Genomic DNA, 15,675 nt, shown 5'->3' with positions numbered 1-15,675 from the left:
GTCATTGTAATTTTGCATTAAATTTTGATTTCAATTTTAAGTGTGTCTCTTTGTATGTTTATCACCCAAAGTCAACAAACAGTTAATTATTTAATAGTCAATAATAGTTTTGAACAAAAGCGAGGTAGTCTACGTCGAGATTTCGAGAATCCTGTTATTTGGCTGGCATGTCGAAAGCAAGCATTTGCAAGTCATATATTATGCAAAACCTCTCCATACAGTTCTCGCCTGTCACCACGTTTAGCATGTTTTCCGAATCTACATTTATTTTGTATTACAAATATTAATTCTGAAACGAAACCGAGTATTCGTATCATATCTTCCTTTTCAACCTAGAGTTGCTCTGAATTTTCATTGACTTGTCTTCATTTGAGGATAATGCAACCACGCTTAAATATCACTCTTGAAATTCGAATCTATATGATCCGGATTTTAGAATCAGTAAATTCATAAAAATAATTTGATTTAGAATTTTATTTTATTATTACAACTAGCTGACCCCGTAAACGTTGTTTTACAACTTATTGCGAAATATAAAAATCGCAATTAAAATACAGGGGTTGATCGTAAAACGATGAAAATTTAAAGTTGTATGTATTTTTAATGCTAAATTATAATAAAATAAAAATAAAAAAATTTGTCAAAAAAATAAAAAAATATATTTTGGGGTGGGTCACCCCTATCATTGACGGGTATGAAAAATAGATGTTGGCCGATTCTCAGACCTACCCAATATGCACACAAAATTTCATAAATATAGGTAAAGTCGTTTCGGAGGAGTTTAGTAACAAACACCTTGACACGAGAATTTTATATATAAGAAGTACTTACATTATCTAAAGAATTCTGTTCTTTGAGTAACATACTACTAAGTATTTAGAGATATTGTAAGGTAATAAATATGATATACTTTTTATTTCAAGTATTAAACTTTAATTTCTTAGATAGCAACTCTAGCTTATTAAGTGTAAATAATGCAAACAAATTCAAGTACAAGACTAAAATGTCTTGATGAAACAAAACCTCCTTGCATATTATTTAAATGTTTAGCTTGTAGTTTAATTTATTTAAATTATATGTAACAGCAGTGTGGTAATGTTGTTATACTTTCGTATTACATAATATTCTGTGGGTGTAAACAGGTACTTAAAAGTCTAATTCCCCATTAATTATTGTTCTCGCATTAAAACGGAGACCTCAAAATAACCCTTTAATGTCGTGCTCTTCTTGAAACTTAATGTAGCTTAAACAAAACTTATTGTTTTTGAATTAATTCACTGCTACCTTCCTATGCCGAAATTCTTAAAAGCAATTAACTTAATGAGCCAGTTTGCTACGAGGCAAATCTAATTACAGAGGTGCTCTAAAATAATTGAAATTGAAAAAGGATTTTTATTACGCTTACCTGTAAAATAATGATAAATTTGAAAGAAGGTTTGATATTTTTAAGCGCCTTCTAAGATAAGAAGGTTTTCATTTTGTCTGAATTTTTAAGCGGTCATGTTTATGACATAAAATTGATAACTCAGAAAGTAGCACTACAAAATAAAGTAGATTTTTTTATTTATCGTCTTTATTATTACGAACAATCGTGTAGTGTACAATTGTGTTCCTGAAGGTAACTTGAAATCTGGTGTATGTTTTGTCTTGATACTTGCCATTGAGAAGTGATCTTTTTTATTGGTTTTTTTTTACTTCTAAAACCCATATGTATGGTGTCGTAGGCAAAAGCTCAGTTCGTAATAATTCACTTACCCTTAAAACAATGACTTTAGACTTCAGTTTTTGATTCGAGGATGTTTACTCGTATTAAAAATATTTTGTTCATCTGAGATACGGATTCAGATTCCTCGCAGATTAGGTCGAATAGGTCGATGGACTTTTATTTGATCGATTGACCGCACTGTCGACCGCATGAGTAGGGATCACTTACAAATACCTTCTTAAATTTGTCCCTAGGACAAAGAAAGTGACACATCAAACAGTGGTTGATAATAAGGCGGGTAGAGACTTAAGGTCTTCTTTGAGTATTTATTTATTTTTATTTTTTGAATCATTTATGTTTAGAGATGGGCAATCCACCTGGGTGGGTTTAAAGTCTGGTGGGTAAAAACCGGGTGTTTTGGGTTTATTGGGTTTAAACCCCATAAACACCCAAATTTTTGGGTGTTTATGATTTTGTACTTCATCATCGTCATCTCAGCCGCAAGACGTCCACTATACTGGACATAGACAATATTATTATGCAGCCTACAGAATAAAAAACTTTTAATTTGATTTTGAGTTTATTAAGAAAGAGATGAAAGTAAAATGTAAAACTACAGTCAATCACTGTCAGATTCAGAGTTATTACAAGCGATGAATTGTATAGGTTCGATAGGCTCTATTTCGTCTAAACTGTTATGTTCATTTACTTGCTCAATGAAAGCTTCTAAGGTATTTTCTTCATTAAACTGAATGTCCTCGCATTCAGCTTTATGTTTAAGATTCCAGTTATAACAAATGAATGAAATTTTTTCAGTTCTTTCAGTTGTAAGTCGATTTCTTTTGTTATTATGTATGTAGCCTTGGATACTAAAGGAACGCTCAGTGGCTGCCGAAGTACAGGGAGCTGATAGAATACGAATCGCTACTTTGCTTAACTCAGTGGAACCACAAATACCTTTCCACCATATTAGGGGCTCAATGCTATCTAATGAGCTCCATACAAATCCTCTGGCCCAAAAGTTTTCTTTAGCTTTATAACACGCCAAATCTGCCATTACATTTGACAAACTTAAGTGTTGGCTTAAATTGTAGATAAACTCCATACCCTTAAGTTCTTCCTCTTGAGTAAGTTCGACTCCTAGAGTCCTGGGGTCTAGAATATATGCTGCAAAATGTATTGGCCTCATTGCCATATTGCATCTTGAAGATACTGATGTTAGAATCTGCTGTTTGCTTTCTTCGCTCAATGTCGAAATCTCATTTAATGCAAAACGTATCTTAGCTTGTACATCTCTAAATGTAATGTATGTGCGATGCAAACGATTCTGGTCGCTCTCTAAGTAAAATATGCTTTCAGTGACTGGTTCCAAAATACTTATACATTCCCCTGTCTTCGTCCAGAAATCATCACTTAGAATTAAATCTTTAATATCTCTTGAAATTACCACATCTTCTCTAACTGTTAATATTTGCAAAGCTATCTTATTTGCTTTCAAACTTTTTAACGAAGTAACATGACTTCCCCATCTTGTAGCACAAGGCAATTTTAGTGTTTGTGTAGAATCTTCACCCTGCCTTGATTTTATCAACAAGGAACTTAATCGTTGACTCCTTTTAACAGTTTTTATTATATTTATGGCTTGCATAATAAACACAGTTAATTCTTGTATCTTTACAATATCTTGGCACAACAAGTTAAGGATATGTGCACAGCAACCGAGAGGAACAACATGTGGATATTTGAGTTTTGTTAATTCGAATGCCTTTTGTATATTTCTAGCGTTATCGCCAATAAGTACAAGAAACTTATTTGCTCCATACACTTTCATTACTTTTTCAACTTCTTGGCTAAGGTATTCACTAGTGTGAGGATTACTTTCTGTATTCAAACTTTTAACGTATGCAGGTTGAGGTTTTGATATAAGAAAGTTTATTATTCCTTCATTTCTTAAATTAGACCAGCCATCGCACTGAAGGTGTAAGTAACTACAAGCATTTAGTTCCTCATTTAACTCAAAACGCATTTCTCTATATATTTTATCTAAGTATTTTGTCGCTAAAGCTTTACGTGAAGGTATTTTAAATTTTGGTTGCAATTTTTCGAAAAATTGTATCCATAAAGGATGTTGCACCATCGATAATGGCGTCCCTGTTACAAATATAGCTCTCGCTAATTCTGTTTTTATATGATCATCGGTGTCTTGAAACTCAGCATTTATTGTAGTGTTAGCAGACGACGAGGGGCTTATAAAAGAATCATTTGTCTCTATCTCTGACAGTCCAGACATTTTGGTTTTGGACGAGCTATCTTTTATAAGTTTCATAGAGTCTTTTAATGTTTCTGGAGATTTTGGACAAGTGATAAGATGTTGAAGCATTTTGGCAGCATTACTGAATTTGTAGACCTTATTACAAAGCTTGCAAGAAACAGACTTGTTTGGTAAAGTATGGTAGTGCTCCCATATGCGTAAATCTTTAGGTCTCCCCATTGAACCTAAAAAAATGAACGATGATTAGTTGGTCTGACGAAAATTCAACAATAGAGTGCCTATTTTTTTACAATGATTATTTCTTGTTATTTACAATAAATTTATTAAAAAAATAATAAAATAAATACAAAAAACCTTTGTAAAATTACATCTCCTCGGAGGATTAAACGCAGACGCTAGTTTATTATCGTATTGTTCTGTATTTTTCTCAGCAACTTCTTTAATTCGATTAGGTACTTACGCATATTATGTTAAAAATAAATATCTAGTACACATCTTAGGCTATCCACCATTATTATCCAATGACGACTCTCAGCTAACTATGCACTATCATCCAAAATAAACGTGTATGGAAAATTTTATCCCAGTCGGTTGAGGATTGAGGATAATTGCATCAACATACGAACATACCTACATACTTTTATTTACATAACGCAAGCTAAATAAAAGCTTGTAATAATACATCTAATTTTAAGTTAAAATTGTTAAGTGATCATGATATAATTGTATCATTCAAAAATCCACTTACCTTTAATTATTTCTTGTTAAGTATAAATATTATTTCAAATCTGCTCCCTTAATATGCACTTTTTTACTGCTTTTCCTACCTAACACGTTACCAGGAAGTCACGTTACCAGAGTCAGAGTAATAGTGAACACGTTTGACAGTGATTGTCGTCGCCTCATATTCAGCGTCGACGAATAGGGGAATCCCCAGTCATAATGTATTGCATGCGTGGCGGTCTTACTTCAAATCCATAAACAAAGAGATAATTACAGAATTCGATACTAGATGGCGCTGTTTTTGTTTGAAGAAAGTTTGCGGGCTAAAATACATAGAATTTCATCAATGACTTCCACAAAGAACAACATTTCTGTTTTTTCTAAGTCCGTATCTCTTCCGTATATTTCATAAGATATAAGCTTGGGCTACATTGTTATGCAACGTGATTTTGTCGCTGTCTTGCTAGCAGGGTTGACAGATATACGATTTAAATCGTACTCATACTATTATTTGTCTATTTTTTAATGTACGATCGTAAAGATTATGATCGTAATTCGCACAAAAACATACGACTTTTTGGTTACCTGGCAACATTTTTATTATGAAACGAACATGCTCACATCATCAGTCACATGCAACAATTTATTGGGGATTTCCCCTTCACATCTGGCAGTCCTGCTTGCTAGAATATAGGTAAGTCAGCCACAGTTACTGACGATCGATATTTAAAGGGTATTGTTTTTGTGCTAAATATTTCATAAAAACGTTATTTAATACTTTGTGGATTATTAATTTAGTTGATAATCACTGGAAGTAAAATGGATGCTAATTTGAGAGATCAAGATCTTCGTATAAAACAGTTAATAAAAGAAAATCTACGTAAGTACTCTTTTTATACCTAGGTAGGTAAGGTATAATAAACACAAAAGGTACTTAGATCGCGTGTGTTCGAAGCATTTATTCTAATAAATTTAATTTAAAATTGTAGAAAGAAAAAAATGTCTGCCAAGCCGTAGCCGAAGCCGATCTCCAAATATATTTGGCGATAGTGAGACCCAGTGTCCAGATGATTTACCCAGCGTCGTCGCAACAAAGAAAAAAACGAGGATAAAGTAAAAGAAAATTTACTGAAAGAAGAAACAAACTGTTCTAAATGCTTAATTTATGGAGAAGAGGATAAAAGAAATGAGTATTTCGGACTGTTAGTGGCTCAAGAATTTAAATATATACGGCCATGTGTGCGAACGAGGTGTTATGAAGAAATTTTAAAGTATCTACGGGAAGCAAAAGGCCAACATGTTGATCAACTGCAACATGAAAACACTGAAAATTAATTATTTTCATTTTATTATATATAGATTTTTAAAATTTCCTGAAATATTATTAGTTAACGTTTTATTTAATATTGTAGAATTGATCAATACAATTTATAAAAATAATTTATTGGTATTACTTACATATTTTCAAAAAAATACGTAAAAACCTATTTTTTTGGGTGATTATGGGAGTTTATGGGTGTTTATTGGGTTTTTACCAAAGCACCGGGTTTAAACCCGGTGCTTTGCCCATCTGTATTTATGTTAGATATTCACTTTGAAGTATGTAGTGTTTGTCGGTACTCTTATTTATTGTAGAAACTATTTTTTGTTAACTAAATTTTTATATTTGTGACACGAAGTTTTGTTAGCATGAATTAGAAAAATATATATTTTAATGTACCTGATATTTGTGCACAAAATTGATATATTAAATTGATTTGTGCGTGATCGAATAACAAATATTCAAATTTCTGATCAACTTTTACATTTATAAATTGGCATGGGATGAAAATATCATTTATTTAGTAAAACTAGACTGCATTTTTATTTCCCGTAAACGAAACGAACTAGCCAAAAGTCGGTTTTAAAATAAATTTTTTCTTACAATAGAGAAATTTTTAATTTTATGTTTTGGAGAATATAATGACTCTATTAAGTATTGTTAATTTGAAGAATATGAATGTAATATAATTTTTCTATCTACTCGCAACTAGTACAAAATGTATTGTATAAAATATTTATTGCTTACTATTATTTAGTTATCTTTATCAATAATTAAATATTATAAACTAATATATAACAACCAAGCATAACATTAAGTGAAAAGTTAATTTTAGTGGTAGGTTAATCATACTAGGTTTCCTTCCTAAAAGGTTGGCAACACACTTGTAATTTCTCTGATGTTGCGGGTACCTATGGCGGTTATCAATAATGGTTGTTGAAGCAAGCAAACATACAGCTCGCTTCATCAAGCGAAGACTAGCAGATAATAGTCTCAATTATAAATTTTTTCCTTTTATTTTTGAAACTCTTCATTAAGTAATTGATCTATATACATATGGGAAAATTGATGAACTCACTGTGTTTTTTTCGTTTCCGACAATTGTTTAGACTTCATCCGGAAGTTTTCTTTAGGGGACCGCCTGTACAATGGATTGTGCTCAGAGGAATTGTTCAATATGATGCCCACAGCCACTTTCTACCATCGTACGGCTCGCCATCGACAGGGAGTTCATCCTCATGTCTTACAGCCTCAATAGTCGCGTACTGCGCGGAATGAGCTCCCTGCCAAGGTTTTTCCAAGAGACTACAGCATGGGGTTCTTCAAAAGGGGGGTAAAGAGGTTTCTTCAGGGTCGGCAACGCACGCGTAATACCTCTGGTATTGCAGATATTCATAGGCTACGGTAACCACTTACCATCAGGTGGGTCGTATGCTTGTTTGCCACCTCAGTGGTATAAAAAAAAAACATTTAGTGCTTTGTGTCACAGCGTCTCGGATGAAGTTGAAACAATTGCCGGAAATGATAAAAACGCAGTGACTTTATTAATTTCTCGTGTCGAATAAAAAATGAACATGAGTAGAAGCTCCTTCGTTCCATTTGTTTTCTAAGAACACGTTTAAGAATCAACACAGAAAATATAGAATAGGCCACTCCAAAAAGTCCAAAAAGTCGACTAAGGGACGGCGAGGGATAGGCAGCAGCGTCCCTCTTAAAACATTAAAACCTGACTGCGGTTGCCAATCCGTCTGCCAAGCGTGACAACTACTGGTAAAACCCCCCAAGGGGGAAGCTTATATTCAGCATTGAACAATTAAAGGCTGATATGATGATGATGATAATGTCTTATATATTATAAATATATACTCTCGCGAAGTAGGTTACAAATTACTTAACAGGTATCTAATAGTATTAACATCAGTAGCATTGTGTAACACGGGTTCAGTCCTTATTTGTACGCACATTTGTACCAATTAATGTGTAAGCCATGTACTAATTGCGGCCCATTACCTGTGTCCGCAGACAAAGGCCTTTTCAAATCTCATTTCACAAAACCCCATTGATATAGCGCCCTCATTTATTAGACTGACTTGAAATCTTGTAGGCGTATAACGAAGTGGAAAAATGTATGTATGAATGTATATTTTTCCACTGCGTTATTTTTCTTGGGTAATTTGAAAATATGTGTATTAATAATAATTGCTCTGTGAGTAAGTATGACTAAATTGTTTTTAATAATTTGTTTTTAGTTGCTGTTTTGTATGATAAAATGTAAAAAAAAAAAAATATTTTTTATTATTACTTCAGCTGTTAATTGTTCCCTGCTGAACATAAGTCTTTTTTATAAGAGAAGTCTTGCAAGTAGTTGCCACGATTGGCAGGCGGGTTGGCAGCTGCAGTTATGCTTGTAGAGATCTTTTAAGAGAGATGCTGCTGTCCATCCCTCGCCCTCCTTTAGTTGCTTCTTACGGCACCCACGGAAAAGGAAGGGGTGGGCCATTCTATGCCGGGGCACACACGGCAAATTTTAAAGATTTAAATGTGAGGAAATTATAAATCGAAATTCGTTATCGGATTTGGTTTTATAGACTCGTTAAGGTATCTCACTCTTTTGATTATAAGATATATAGGGTTTCTAATAATACACACAATATACTACGACAATAAATAAGAAAGGTTTCGCCAAAGAAAATATATTCAAATGTACATAGTGAATGGTCAAATTCAAAACGGAAAAAATAACTTTTTTGTCTTATTGCTAAACCATCTCTTCTAGACAACCTTTGGGTAGAAGGAATAAAAGAATAAATAGGTAGGTGGTACGTTAAAAATAGATCATTAATTTATTTTTTATCATCAATTTATTGTTGAGTTTGTCACGATGAGCTAACTGATCTGCTTCATCCTCATCTTTCTGGTGTACAGCCAGTGATATTTTTTGAGTAATAAACACCTTTGTAAACTTTCACATTAAAAATATTACCTTTTTCCCGAGGATTTACCGCGTGCATTAGCATATAAAATCTATGTGTTAAGTTAGGATATAAGCTACTTGTAAACCAAATTTCATTTAAATCTGTTCAACCAAACAGATAAACAGATTTGAATAAAATTTGGTTTTATATTTGTTTAAGCATATTTGAGTAATAAACATCTTTATTAACATTTACATATGTAAGTTATTATATTAGCAAAATTTCTAAAATAACTAATAATATTATGTATATACTTATGCCTTAGATTATATAGATAGAGTGTCTCCATAGAAATGCTTCGAGAAAAGCGGGACAACTATTTCATACAAATTTACGTGATAAATAGATATAAGTGATTTCATTATAACTTTTAAATTTATTTTGTTTTAAAATTTTTGCATCATTAATACGTAAACACACATTTTATTTATTACATAATACGTCAAGATACATTTAATGCATAAATATATAGAACACTGATAAATAAACGAGTCAGCTAATTTGACAATTAGCTGACAAAAAGGTGACCCGTTTTTGAGGGTCTCGATGCTCTATCTATACAATCTAAGACTTATGCACAATAACTCAAAGTTTGCTATTATAAATGTATCATCACAACTTTCCTTTCGCGACATCTCTCCTTCTGAAGTAAGTCGCCAACTTTGGACAGATGATTATGAACATATTTCAAATTTATGTTGTTAGATAGTCTGATTTAAAACCCGTGTTCCATTCCTTGAAACTTCTAATGTATTTCCAAGTATATATTTCATATTTAATGGCAATTATATTTAAATTTGTTTGTTGTTTTTTATCTTTGATCAGTGATTGCAACTTTTTGTTTTTGAAACAAAATATTGCCAACTTCAAAAAGGAGATTATACAATCGATTTTTTTTAAGAATGATAATGGCAACCACGCCTGCTTTAATGGTATACGATGGCAGGGTACCAGTGAAGGATGATAGGTTAGAATGAAAAGGCAGGTCAGTTAGCCCATCGTGATGAATACACTTGAGATTCAGCACGATCTGTTAGGGTATATTATTAGCAATGAGACTGGTAATGCCCATTACTAACAATCCCTTCCCCTCTTATACAGTCGATTGTATTTTTAGTTTTTGTTTCGCAATATCTGCATTAATGCTGAATCGACTTTGATGAATATTTTACCAATCGAGATGGTTGATTTAAAATAATTGTTTTTCTGTGGAATAGAAGTAGATTTTACTTTATAAAAAATCTACTATTTCTACTATCTTATTGACTATATTAATATTGATTAATAAAGTTCCATTATTTCTGCCTAACACAATAGAAGACAAACGTGACGTATTGTATGATTAATGGAGTTACATGGGACTAAAAATGTCTATAGAACTAACATGAAAGTAAAATATTTAAATAAATTATAAAAACAATTACAGAAATTTGTGTCGATTTAATTAACGTAGAATTAAAAATTTTCAGTTGTTTAAAATCTATTAAAATAGATTTCTTTATAATAATTTTAAATCGTTTGAATTATTTGTATTCGACTGAGTTTGTAAAGTTCTTTCCAGCTGAAAAGAACCCGCACAAAACTCGACAGTTGCCTACTCATTTTATTTAATTTCACCAAGCATTACTTAAATTCATGTAGACTATCTAACATATTTAAATATTATATATATATATATATATATATATATATATATATATATATATATATATATATATATATATATATATATACCTATCCCCCGATTTACATGGTAGATACGTTCCTGAGAAAAACGTGTAAATCGAAAAGCTTGCAGAAAATGCATAATTTTGCTATTTAACAGTTGTGATTTTTTTCAATATTTTTATTATAGGTGATTGTTTTCAATATTTTTATTGTAATAGTTCTTATTGTAGCTTCGTTCATGTTATATGATTTGCAACATCTACTACTCTATCTCCCTTTCGTAAGCGATCCAAAATTTCGATTTTAGTTTCTAAAGAAATAACTTTTCTTTTAACTTCTTTCGACATTATAAGCCTATATTTTTTTTTAATTTATGTTAATTTATAAAAATCTTAATTATGCACCCACTTGTAATTTACGAATATGAAAAATTAAATCTTTCTGACACTGTGAAACTTTCACTCAAATACAATTTTCCGTAGATAAAACTTTAATTTTATGCGAAGAAATACAGACACAGTGTGCATGTGCAGCAAGTCAGCACATAAGCTCGGGATTCCCCGTGAGATGTGTACACAGCGCACGTGTTCAAACACAGTAACATTTAGTAGAGTGCGATAAAAACAAAAAAAAAAACTTATTTGGAAAACCGTGTAAAAGCGAAAACGTGTAAAACAAGTACCGTGTAAATCGGGGGATAGGTGTATATACGTATTTATACGTACCTTCCTTTCCAGTGGTTGTCGTAAAAGACGATTAAAGGAACTTAATGATAGAGGGATAGGTAGCAGTCTCCTTAACAACTCTAAAAATCTAACTGCCAATCCGCCTGTCAAGCGTGGCAACTACTAACGAAAATCCCCTTATGGGAAAGGCTTATTTTGAGCAGTGGATAGTTAATATTGAAGCTGAAACTGCTTCTGCTTCGCAAAAAAAAAAATTTTAAGACCAATACAAGAGTAATTGAGAACCGCCTTTTTTTATGTCGGTTGAAAAATATAAGTGAATTGCGAACCTTTAGCATTAGTTCCCTAGTTTAGTTGCTTTTGAATAATAAGAGTTGTAGCAATTTTATATGTGATAATGTTATAGTACATATATGCATTAAGACAAGCAATGACATAATAAATGTTACAAGATCTAACAGATTTCGCCTTCGATTTATTTCAATTTATAAAAGCTTTATTGGCAATTTATTTACGCAATTCATTCGATTCTTGTTTCAGACAGACCATTAAAACGATTTATTCTGTTCTCGTTTATCGTTGTTTGCGATTATCGGCATTAGCAAGCTTTTAATTCCGTAAGATTGAATCATAAATTTTCGTTGCGTTCACTAAAAACATTGGGCCTCTTTATACATTTTATTAGTTTGAAATAGTTTGAACAAGGAGTAACTTTTTGTCAAGGTTCTTTTTCATGGATGATAATGGAATTGACCCCTCCTGTGTTATAGATATACCAATGATATTGAATGGTGATAAGTGAGCATGAATGCTGGTCAGTTCGTGACGAAATTCATCAAGAATATCATGACGAATTCATTAAGAATATCAATTAATCAAGAAAAGACGGTTTCTAGAAATAAGCTCGAATCTAAAATATTTATGTTAAGGTGTTCATATAATAAATTTTGAAACCTTGTGTTAATGAATTATTGTATAATAAATTCTAAAACAAATACAAAGTCAAATAAATTGGCAGAAACAACAAACACAGTAAGTTCGTTAAAGTCCCATTGTGCATGTATATAGACATTGTAAAACATTTCATCGTCATCATATCAGCTTTTAATTGTCCACTGCTGAGCACAAGCTTCCCTTTTGGGGGGTTTTGCTAGTAGTTGCCATGCTTGGCAGGCAAATTGGCACCGCAGTTACGCTTTAAAGATGTTTTAGGGACGTTGCTGTTTATCTCTCTAATAAATTAAAATTGTAAAATACTTGTTTTTATAATTTTAAATTATTTACGCGCTATTATGAGTAGTCTGTTATGAAAGATTGGAAAAAAATATTTTCCGAATTTTATTTTCCTGCCTCTGTAAAATTTTTTTAAAGCCACTTTCTTAGTAGATTTCTAATTGACACCGTTAACTTCTTAGTTATTTAAAAGGAGTTTTTAAATTCGACTGTATTTTATGCGATAATATTTTCGTCAATTCTGAGCCTATTTTGATAATTCTTTTTTAATGAGGGTTTACTTCCGTTTTAGTCTTAAAATTCCTTTCGTTGAATACATAAATACTTAAATTACGATCTATATTAACCTCAAGGTTAAAAGTTACAAATATTTTTTGGGTAATTTCCTGGTCTGATACCATAATGATGGAATGTTTTAGTAGGATTTTATTCTTTATGCCATAAAGATATAAAAGAGCCTTCGGGCATTATATTGTTTGTAGTGAAAAAGGAACATAAAAAAAGTATAAAATAAAATTCATTTGGGTTTATTGCCTATGCACCTACACATTTTTCATTTTATTTCAGTCATTAATTGTCAAATGCTGAATATAGGCTTCTCCCATATACTGACATAAAGTATGGTTAAGAGCCACCTGTGTTCACTGAGTTTCTGCAATATATTTGGGGTCATTGCTCATGTAATATGAAGACGTCATACACTACGTTTGAGTACTCTATTTTTAATAAGTACAAAATGGCTATATAATTACAAGGATATATATTTACATTTGTGCTGTGTGACTCCGGTTTAAAATCCGGCCATCCCTTACTTTTTCGTGGGTATCCTTCATATTGATAAAAAGAAAGAAAATAAAAAGCTACAAAGCTAGAATCAATCACAGTACTTTTGAAGAGACGAGTGCTTACTAGAAGCACCCGTCGGATAACGAATGTGCTAGCTACCATCGTGTTCAACTAAATTGTAAGGAGCCCAACGACCTGGCTCAATATGCCGCCTCCAATCTGGACATTAAAATGAGTATGACTTGTTTCAAGATACGCTATATATACTCGTATGTATGTGATACATAAATAGATACATTCAGAACACAAATATTAGGTATATATTTGTAATTTGCACAAACATAGCTTAGATATACAAGCAATAATATCTATATAATTACAGTACGATTAAGATAACTCATAACAATCATACCTTATCTTCCATGTAAATGGATCTCGTGAGGGTTGGATTTATGTTCGTGAATTGACACATTTGCGAGGACGTTGCACCCTCGGAGAAAAATAAATTATTGTCTGATCTATGTGACCGTAAATGGAATGCTACTTACCTTTTTATATTGTTATGTAAAACTTGGCAATCCCCTTGACAAGACAGAGTATTTTCCCGAAAGACAAATGACAACGAAAATGGGGGGGTTTTGTTGTTTTGGTTTGGCGTATCGTGGGCTGTTAGGTAGTGGGGAGGAAGGAGGGAAATTGATCACTGCAATTAACTGTCTCCGCTTGTTAATAGATGTTTACTTAGTCGCAAAAACATAGCTGTGAAATTTATAATCTTGTATTTTTGAAATACGACGAAATATTTTTGACTTATATTTATATTATACACACACACACACACACACATATATATATATATATATATATATATATATATATATATATATATATATATATATATATAGCATTTTTTTATACATATAACATAATGTAATTGGGTATAGTTACTAAAAAAGTGTTTCTTTATGAGAAGTCTGGGCTAATTTTAACAATTCTATTTACAAATATATGTATGTATAATATTTACCATACAGTTGTATTTTTTTTGTTTGTTACCTCATAACTCCGTCAGTTATTTGAAAAATTTAAAAAATTTATTTTCTTTGAAGGAATATAATAGTTCTATGTAAATGTTATCAACATCGGTTCAGTGATGTAATTTTTAAATCAATGTAACTCATTTTGACACACTAGAAGTAGATTTTTTTGAGGAACATAATTTTAAATTATCATATTAGTTTTGACACATTCTGTTATTTTGCTCGTGGGGCAAAATCATAAATTAGTCTATATTAAAGTCAGATAATGATGATTGATGATGATTATATTAATTCGAGTTCTGTTTTAGTTCATGAGGCGTTAATTAATTACTATTAATGATCTAAACAGCAAACATTGAAATAACCGCGCAAAACATTTCAGTATCAGTTAAATTATTTTACATTGACTGGCATTTTCAGAATTCCAACAGAGTTGTTGTTGAAGTTATTTTGCCTTGATCTTTTTAAAATTTATTTAAAAATTAGAATTTATTTTAGAGACGAGGAAAAGGATGCTAAACATGAGGATTCAAAATACAAAGATTGTAAGTAATATTGATCATGTATTGGAAAAAAATAGAACACTAAAAGGGAGAAATATTTTTTTATTTAAATACAAAGGGCACGGAAATGTGTAGCTCCATTTACTGGTATATAACAGATATTGTTTCATAAATAACATATATTAACTCTGCGTTCCACAAAAAAAAACCGACTTCAATCATGGCATAATCAATTATTTTTATTTAAGAAAATCAGTTAATTTGATTTAAATACTAAACTACTGTATCGATTTTGATAAAATTTCTATAACACTAATTTAAATGTATGTTTATTTAGATAAAAAAGAATTTTTCAAATCAATTTATGAGTGATGAATTTATGTGGCAACAACTCCGCCTTTTTTAAATGTTGAAAAGACAGCTGTAGTATTCGTATTTTTTTATAACCAACTTAAAATGGGAAGATGCTAAATGTAATTGTGTATTTGTTATTGTATCATTATTACACCTCCAGAATAGCAGGCGCCTGTAGGGTACAGTAACCATTTAACATCACATGGGCTTTTTTTTTGCTTATTTGCCACCTTCCTGGTACAAATGTCGTACTGTCATTTGTATTTTTGTCTTATTGTTGATTGCCAGATAATGGTATGTTTAACACTGTATAGGTGTATAAAATTAAAAAAAAATAATTAAGATTTGTTACAAATGACAGGATCTACTTTATTATCAGCCAATACTAAGTTTACCAAGTATCGATTTT

At 31.4% G+C, this 15,675-nt stretch overlaps 2 protein-coding genes across 3 annotated transcripts in view; both read right to left on the bottom strand.

The window, feature by feature from the left end:
• LOC113513007 (G-protein coupled receptor moody-like) overlaps positions 1-15,675 on the bottom strand; it is a 159,396-nt gene that overhangs the window by 79,974 nt on the left and 63,747 nt on the right. The window lies entirely within an intron of this gene.
• On the bottom strand, positions 1,805-6,217 carry LOC128200372 (uncharacterized). The gene is made up of 2 exons (XM_052893608.1): positions 4,726-6,217; positions 1,805-4,201 (listed from the first exon to the last, which is right to left on the bottom strand). The coding sequence occupies exon 2, from the start codon at positions 4,194-4,196 to the stop codon at positions 2,325-2,327; it is 1,872 nt and encodes a 623-aa protein (XP_052749568.1). The 5' UTR covers positions 4,197-4,201; positions 4,726-6,217; the 3' UTR covers positions 1,805-2,324.

The sequence above is a fragment of the Galleria mellonella genome, unplaced genomic scaffold (genome assembly GCF_026898425.1).
Source record: "Galleria mellonella isolate WM207_F2 unplaced genomic scaffold, CSIRO_AGI_GalMel_v1 utg182, whole genome shotgun sequence".
Taxonomy (NCBI): Eukaryota; Metazoa; Arthropoda; class Insecta; order Lepidoptera; family Pyralidae; genus Galleria; species Galleria mellonella.
Note: the sequence above shows the minus strand (reverse complement) of the source record. Positions and strands in the feature narration are given on the sequence as shown.

Excerpts from the sequence above, each read along its gene's own strand:
- LOC128200372 (XM_052893608.1), bottom strand. The coding sequence starts at position 4,196 with ATGGGGAGACCTAAAGATTTACGCATATGGGAGCACTACCATACTTTA.